The sequence below is a fragment of the Budorcas taxicolor genome, chromosome 1 (assembly GCF_023091745.1).
Source record: "Budorcas taxicolor isolate Tak-1 chromosome 1, Takin1.1, whole genome shotgun sequence".
In the NCBI taxonomy this organism is placed as follows: Eukaryota; Metazoa; Chordata; class Mammalia; order Artiodactyla; family Bovidae; genus Budorcas; species Budorcas taxicolor.
Window position 1 is genome coordinate 45863488 of NC_068910.1, and position 8861 is coordinate 45872348.

The 8861-nt window shown below is 44.9% G+C and overlaps 1 protein-coding gene across 1 annotated transcript; it reads right to left on the reverse strand.

Annotated features, from left to right (window-relative positions):
* SS18L2 (SS18 like 2) lies at positions 1–4036 on the reverse strand. The gene is made up of 3 exons (XM_052643292.1): positions 3883–4036; positions 3549–3625; positions 1–548 (listed from the first exon to the last, which is right to left on the reverse strand). Exons 1-3 carry the CDS (start codon positions 3949–3951, stop codon positions 461–463), a joined length of 234 nt encoding a protein of 77 aa, XP_052499252.1. The 5' UTR covers positions 3952–4036; the 3' UTR covers positions 1–460.
* Positions 4037–8861: the final 4825 nt, after the last annotated feature.

Below are 8861 nucleotides of genomic sequence, written 5' to 3' on the forward strand. Positions count from 1 at the left end.
TTTTGTGGAAAGGCAAGCTTTATTTCAAAGCAACGTGAAAAGAGCAGTCAGGGGTCCACCACCACAAACTGGTAGGAGGGAGAAACAGTCACACGTCCATTTGGCAGCGTCTCAGTGGAAAGTCTCACAAATTCCTGCTGATCGCCCAATACCTGTTCAAGTTTCCTCTTCAGGTTGAAACTAAAAAGATTGACTTGAAGATGCCCATTATATCTCTGTTATCCAAACACACTTATTTCAGGATGGAAGACACTTGGAGTCAACTTAATTGAGGGAATCCACTTAATTATTAAATATTTATACTGAGAATATGGTTAAGTTAGTAGCTTTCTTCACATGTTCACATTTTTACAAGAGCCACAGAGGTTCCATTCACATTCTAAGCAGTTGAGTTGGCAAAAATCCATTTCATAGGAAATAGATCACATTCAATTACTTCTCACAACAGCCAACTGGAAGACTATTCCATTGCTTTTGAAGCACTGGTTGGGTTGGCATCTGCGATGGTAGCCAAATAAATGAGATTTCTGTGTAACACATGCTGGTACCTATGGGTGAAAAACAGATAAAAATTAGAGGTGTGTTTTTATTGAACAAAAAACTGGAAAAGAATTTATCTAATGAATGGCTCATCTACTGACTAGATCACTCAGTTTTGTCTATGTATCTGTTAAACATATCAGAGGAAAACACATCCAGAATCTTACTTGTTCTCACTTCTCACTACATAGCTACATTTCTCGGCCAAGCCACTATCACTTCTTGCTTGGACTACTGTACTGGACCACTCTCCTAACCTGTCTCCCTGTTCTACCTCTGTACCCCTACTGTAATTATACTCAGCAGCCTGAGTGATTTTACAGTTTAGGTTAAGATCATGTAATACCTCTGTTCAAAACTCTTCAAAGGTCCCCATCGCATTATGAGTAAAGCTCAGCTCTTCTCGTGGCCTATAAGGACCTACATGATCAGGGCCTCTAGTCTCCCTCTCTGATCTCATCTGGCACTTTCCCTTTACTCACTGAGTTCTGGCCACAGTGGACTCCTTGCAGAGACTTGAAGATATCCAGCAAGCTCTAGCCTGGGGGACTTCACCCCATGCTCACTTTGATTCACACATCTGCATAGCTGCCTCCCTCACCTAAGGTGTCTACCCAAATGTCACATCAAAGATAACCTGTATAAACTAGCACTTCCTCCCATTTACTGTGCTTTATGCTTATTCAAAGCACTTATTATTATGTGGCTAATTATATGATTCTACAGTCTAGAATGTAAGCACCATGAAAGCAGAGCTGGTATCTCTTGGTACTCATTCCCCAGTAGCTGAAGTAGTGCCTGGTACTCAGTATTACTTATAAAAAATCTTGAACAGGGAATTCCCTGGAGGTCCAGGGTTAGGACTCCATACTTCCACTGCAGGGTCACAGGTCAGATACCTAGTCAGGGAACTAAGGGTTTCCTTGGTGGCTCTGCAGTTAAAAGAATCCACTTGCAATGTAGGAGACACAGGTTCAATCCCTGGGTCGGGAAGATCCCTTGGAGGAGGGCATGGCAACCCTCTCCAGTATTCTTGCCTGGAGAATCCCATAGACAGAGGAGCCTGGTCGGCTACAGTCTATAGGGTCACACAGCACAAGTGAGGTGATTAAGCACGCACAGAGGCAGGGAACTAAGATCCCATGTGGTACAAGGCCAAAAAAAAGTCTTGAACAAAGTTAAAGAAGGGACGAGACACTTCCATGATAAACGCACGCTTACTATGATCACATTTCTCAGTCAAGGGGTCAAGCCCCAAATCAGACTAGGGGGCAGGAATCATGCACCATGCAATGTAAAAATGTCCATGAGGAGATTTTGGTAACTTGCTCATAATTTGAGAATCACTGCACCAAATAAGAGTGTTTTGCAACAGTTTTCCATATAGAAAAATGAGATGTTTACTATAAACTGTAAAAAAGCAAATTACCAAATGCCAGTGTCCAATGTAAAGACTTACCCAAGATGGATATCTCCACTGAGCTGTTCAGTGAGCAACTGAGGATTACTTTTTTAGGGGGTGGGGAAAGCATGGCTTCAGTCACAATGAAATAAAATCTTTTTTGTTTCTGTAATGAATGGGGCATAACTCCTGGAACTACACTTAGAAAAGAGAGTGTTTTCTCTCATCTTGCATATGGCTAGAGAGCACCTTAAATTACTGCGCCAAATTTACCTCTGTCTTAACTGGGAACTTTTATTGGTGTTTGTATGTGCTACAAAAAAGTATGAGCCAGGGATCCACGACCAGAAGACAGCCACTGCTCTCATCATTTCGTGAGACATTTTCTGAATGCTAGAACTGGACATGGAACAACCAGCTGGTTCCAAACAGGGGAAAAGGAGTATGTCAAGGCTGTATATTGTCACCCTGCTTATTTAACTTATATGCAGAGTACATCATGAGAAACGCTGGGCTGGAAGAAGCACAAGCTGGAATCAACATTGCCGGGAGAAATATCAATAACCTCAGATATGCAGATGACACCACCCTTATGGCAGAAAGTGAAGAAGAACTAAAGAGCCTCTCGATGAAAACAAAAAATGAGAGTGAAAAAGTTGGCTTAAAGCTAAACATTCAGAAAACGAAGATCATGGCATCCGGTCCCATCACTTCATGGCAAATAGATGGGGAAACAATGGAAACAGTGGCTGACTATTTTTTTGGGCCCCCAAATCACTGCAGATGGTGACTGCAGCCATGAAATTAAAAGATGCTTACTCCTTGGAAGAAAGCTATGACCAACCTAGACAGCATATTAAAAAGCAGAGATATTACTCTGCCAACAAAGGTCAGTCTAGTCAAGGCTATGGTTTTTCCAGTAGTCATGCATGGATGTGAGAGTTGGACTATAAAGAAAGCTGAGCACAGAAGAATTGACACTTTTGAACTGTGGTGTTGGAGAAGACTCCTGAGTCCCTTGGACTGCAAGGAGATCCAACCAGTCCATCCTAAAGGAAATCAGTCCTGGGTGTTCATTGGAAGTACTGATGTTGAAGCTGAAACGCCAATACTTTGGCTACCTCATGCGAAGAGCTGACTCATTTGAAAAACCCTAATGCTGGCAAAGATTGGGGGCAGGAGGAGAAGGGGACAACAGAGGATGAGATGGTTGGATGGCATCACCAACTCAATGGACATGAGTTTGGGTAGACTTCGGGAGTTGGTGATGGACAGGGAGGCCTAGCATACTGCCGTTCATGGGGTCGCAAAGAGTTGGAAACGACTGAGCGACTGAACTGAACTGAACCGTCCCCCATCCCTGTTGTCATCGGCCGGTACGGCTTTTCGAGGAATCTTTTCAATGATCACAATTCTGGTTTTGAAGAGGAAGGCACGTCTGACTCCAGGCTTCACAATGTACTGTCCGTATTATCTTGGGCAGGTAAGTAATTCCTCTGAGCCTTATCTGTGATAACTCAAGACTCCTAGTTCAGGTCAGCTGATGGATTCCAATACTAGCTTCCCCTTCACACTCACAAATTAAGGGAATAAAGAGGGGACTCACTGGACGCACTCATTCGCCCGGCCTTTGTTCTGATATTCCACGATACAGCGGATCAGCTGGTCATTCTCCTCCAGGAGCTGAAAGATCAGACAAAGGGTCAGTGCAGCGCGACGTCAGGGCGGCGAGGACCACTGCCTCCTCTGCCTCCCCCGCCCCTCCACCTGCCCCCCAAGGCCGGGCTTTCCAGCCCCAGCACCTCTGCTGACTTCATTCTCATCTCACAGCAAGTCACCTACGCACATCACCAGTCTCAGCTGCTCACTCCAGGAAGCTTCCAGCACCCGCAGCGATTTAGGATCTCTACTAAGATCTCTCTGCTCGTGCTGGCGCTTACCCGCTGGATGGTCTCCTGATTGACTTCTGCCTTCCCTCTCAGCCAGTCCGGTACGAAAGCCACCGACATCCCTGGAAGCCAGGGTGGAACTCGGCCTCAGGCCCGGCAGATCCCCTCTGATCTAGACCGGAGCAGACCTGCAGCTCCAGACGCACTACCGCCGCAGCAGGAAGCAAGATAGGTTGGCCTACACTCTCGACGTTGATTGGGTCCTCCCATCTAGGGGGCGGGGAACAGGCGGAACGTCATTTGTGATTGGGCGCGCTCTTAATAAGAGAGAATCTTGACGTTCTCCTCTGGCCCCACCCCTGAGAATCTTGAGCTGTTTGTGGATCTTCTACGTTTGCGCAAGCTAGCCTTGGGGGCGGGAACCGTGTTAGCGTCTCGGCTTTTAGGCTTTGGGTACTGCCAGTCTGTGGGAGGAGCTTGCCCACCCAGGTCCACATTCACACCTCTTTAAACACCGCTCTGGTGCCTACAGGCTTGCATCTGGAGCCTGAACTTTGGGCATTGCCTCCTTTCAAGCCAAACCCTGCAAGGCCAAGGAAAACACCGGTGTCGGCTTTTGCTGAGGGAGAAACTCGCACATAGCCCTCTTTTTCCTTTGGGCCCTTAAAAAAACATCAGATTTTCTACCCTAAAAAGCATTATTGTTTTCTCCATTTTACAGATGAGAAAACAGAGATTAGGTAACTTGCCCAAGATCTAGCTACTAAGGGCAAAACCAGCATCTGAACAGAAGCAGTCTGGCTTTCACTCACTAAGTCGCTAAGTCGCTTCAGTCGTATCCGACTCTGTGCGACCCCATAGACGGCAGCCCACCAGGCTCTGCCGTCCCTGGGATTCTCTAGGCAAGAACACTGGAGAGTCTGGCTTTAGAATTCTTGTTTTTAACCACCTCCCTGTGCTGCAAGAAAAACATCAATTTCTGCTTTATTGACTATGCCAAAGCCTTTGACTGTGTGGATCACAATAAACTGTGGAAAACTCTTGAAGAGATGGGAATATCAGACCACCTGACCTGCGTCTTGAGAAACCTATATGCAGGTCAGGAAGCAACAGTTAGAACTGGACATGGAACAACAGACTGGTTCCAAATAGAAAAAGGAGTACGTCAAGGCTGTATATTGTCACCCTGCTTATTTAACTTATATGCAGAGTACATCATGAGAAACACTGGGCTGGAAGAAGCACAAGCTGGAATCAACATTGCCAGGAGAAATATCAATCACCTCAGATATGGAGATGACACCACCCTTATGGCAGAAAGTTAAGAAGAACTAAAGAGCCTCTCGATGAAAATAAAAAATGAGAGTGAAAAAGTTGGCTTAAATCTCAACATTCAGAAAACGAAGATCATGGCATCCGGTCCCATCACTTCATGGCAAATAGATGGAGAAACAGTGGAAACAATGGCAGACTTTATTTTGGGGGGCTCCAAAATCACTGTAGATGGTGGTTGCAGCCATGAAATTAAAAGACGCTTACTCCTTGGAAGGAAAGTTATGACCAACCTAGATAGCATATTCAAAAGCAGAGACATTACTTTGCCAACAAAGGTCCGTCTAGTCAAGGCTATGGTTTTTCCAGTAGTCGTGTATGGATGTGAGAGTTGGACTGTGAAGAAAGCTGAGCACCGAAGAATTGATGCTTTTGAACTGTGGTGTTGGAGAAGACTCTTGAGAGTCCCTTGGACTGCAAGGAGATCCAACCAGTCCATTCTAAAGGAGATCAGTCCTGGGTGTTCTTTGGAAGGACTGATGCTTAAGCTGAAACTCCAATACTTCAGCTACCTTATGCGAAGAGTCGACTCATTGGAAAAGACCCTGATGCTGGGAGGGATTAGGGGCAGGAGGAGAAGGGGACGACCGAGGATGAGATGGCTGGACGGCATCACCGACTCGATGGACATGAGTTTGAGTGAACTCCGGGAGTTGGTGATGGACAGGGAGGCCTGGCATGCTGTGATTCATGGGGTCGCAGAGAGTCGGACATGACTGAGTGACTGAACTGAACTGTGCTGCCTATGCACCATAGTGCAGAGGTGGTTTGCTGCAACATACAGAGAGGAAGCTGGACCAACCTCTTGGGCCACACTTTTACCACTGTTCAGTTCCATTCAGTCACTCAGTCATGTCCTACTCTGTGACCCCATGGACTGCAGCATGCCAGGCCTCCCTGTCCATCACCAACTCAGGGAGCTTACTCAAACTCATGCTCATTGAGTCTGTGATGCTATCCAACCATCTCATCCTCTGTTGTCCCCTTCTCCCACCTTCAATCTTTCCCAGCATCAGGGTGTTTTCAAATGAGTCAGCTCTTCGCATCAGGTGGCCAAAATATTGGAGTTTCAGCTTCAACATCAGTACTTCCAATAAATATTCAAGACTGATTTCCTTTAGGATGGACTGGATCTCCTTGCAGTCCAAGGGACTCTCAAGAGTCTTCTCCAACACCACAGTTCAAAAGCGTCAATTCTTCTGTGCTCAGGTTTCTTTATAGTCCAACTCTCACATCCATACATGACTACTGGAAAAACCATAGCCTTGACTAGACGGACCTTTGTTGGCAGAGTAATGTCCCTGCTTTTGAATATGTTATCTAGGTTGCTCATAACTTTCCTTCCAAGGAGTAAGCATCTTTTAATTTCATGGCTGCAGTCATCATCTACAATGATTTGGGAGCCCCCCAAAATTAAGTCTGACACTGTTTACCCATCTATTTGCCATGAAGTGATGGGACTGGATGCCATGATCTTATTTTTCTGAATGTTGAGATTTAAGCCAACTTTTTCATTCCTCTTTCACTTTCATCAAGAAGCTCTTTAGTTCTTCTTCACTTTCTGCCATAAGGGTAGTGTCATCTGCATATCTGAGGTGATTGATATTTCTCCTGGCAATGTTGACTCCAGCTTGTGCTTCTTCCAGCCCAGCGTTTCTCATGATGTACTCTGCATATAAGTTAAATAAGCAGGGTGACAATATACAGCCTTGACGTACTCTTTTTCCTATTTGGAACCAGTCTGTTGTTCCATTTTCCAGTTCCAAGTGTTGCTTCCTGACCTGCATACGATTTCTCAAGAGGCAGGTCAGGTGGTCTGGTATTCCCATTTCTTTCAGAGTTTTCCACAGTTTGTTGTGATCCACACAGTCAAAGGCTTTGGCATAGTCAATAAAGCAGAAATAGATGTTTTTCTGGAACTCTCTTGCTTTTTCGATGATCCAGCAGATGTTGGCAATTTGATCTTTAGTTCCTCCACCTTTTCTAAAACCAGTTTGAACATCTGGAAGTTCACAGTTCACAGACTGTTGAAGCCTGGCTTGGAGAATTTTGAGCATTACTTTAATAGCGTATGAGATGAGTGCAATTGTGTGGTAGTTTGAGCATTCTTTGGCATTTCCTTTCTTTGGGATTGGAATGAAAACTGACCTTTTCCAGTCCTGTGGCCACTGCTGAGTGTTCCAAATTTGCTGGCAAATTGAACACAGCACTTTCACAGCATCATCTTTTAGGATTTGAAATAGCTCAACTGGAATTCCATCGCCTCCACTAGCTTTGTTCATAGTGATGCTTCCTAAGGCCCACTTGACTTCACATTCCAGGATGTCTGGCCCTAGGTGAGTTATCACACCATTGTGATTGTCTGGGTCACTGGCAAGCACTAAAACTCTGAAAAAAGGCCACTAAAACTCTGAAAAAAACCACTAAAACTCTGGCTGTCTTCTATCTTGTGTAGTCTGTCCATGATGAACATGGGAGCAAGGTTGGTTTTCTCTGCAGCACAGAGTGAGAAGCAGCCACTTCAGTGAGGATGCAGATCTTGGAAAGTTTTACTCCTCAAAAAGGGTATCTGGGCAATTCTGCCTTCTAGAGCTTCATTTCCCTGAGTGGTGACCCTGATCCAGAGCAGGCTCATTTACTTTGCTGGGCTCTCTCTCCACAATTCCTTTATTCATCCCATGGAGGAGGTTTTATCCCATTTCACAGAGGGCTAAGGGTAAGTGATAAATCAGCTCTGGATGTGTGCAGTTTGAGGTGACCTCTAATAGAGATGTTGAAGTTTGTGGCTGGCTATTTGGTTGGAAATCAGGGCCAAGGGCTGGCAATATAAACTTCACAAAGCATCACTTGTGAAAAATGGCCTTATCCTTGAAGCTACTTTGTCACCCTTTCACATCCAATTCATCACCAAGTCCTATTGATTTTGCTTCTACATTTCTTTGCAGACTGCCCAGTTCTCTTCTGCTTCACATTGTTCCAGCCTAAAGTCTAGCTTCATCTTCTCTTGTCCAGACAACTGCATTGGCTTCCCAACTGGCCCTACCACAGTTTCCAAGAGCCTTCTCCGTTTTGACCTTAATGTCAGCAGCCAAAGTGGTTTTTACAAAATATAAATCCAATCAGTTTTCACCTGTCCCAAATTCTACTATGGTCTCCAATATCTTACATGATCTTACCTCTTCTGTTCTCTAGTGGCTTTCACTCTACTTCTTTACTCTCTAAACTCTGAGTTTATTTTCCTTTTTGGTGGCAAAATGTACATAACATAAAACTTACCATTTTCACCATTTTTAAGTGTACAGTTCTGTGATATATAGTACATTACTTTGTTGTGCAAACATCACCACTATCCATTTCCAGAACTTTTTCATTTTCCCCAAGTGAAAGGCTGTGCCTATTAAACAACTCCCCACCCACCTCCCCTCACCACTCTCCAACCCAGGGTTGGTTTTCATCTTTCAAGGAGCCCTGCTATAGTCCACACAGAGTTCTTTATACATGTCTCTGTCTGAAGCACTCTTCCTCCCTTTGCCTAGTTAGCTACTACTCATCCAGTGTCAAGGAAGCCCCCCTAAACCATCAAATCCAGGGCAGAAGCCCCAGTAAATCCTTTCAAAATCCGTGCTCCTCTCCGATGAGTACATAGCTCAGTTTGTACTTAAACATGTGTTGTATATTGCAGTATGGGTGCTGTCAGT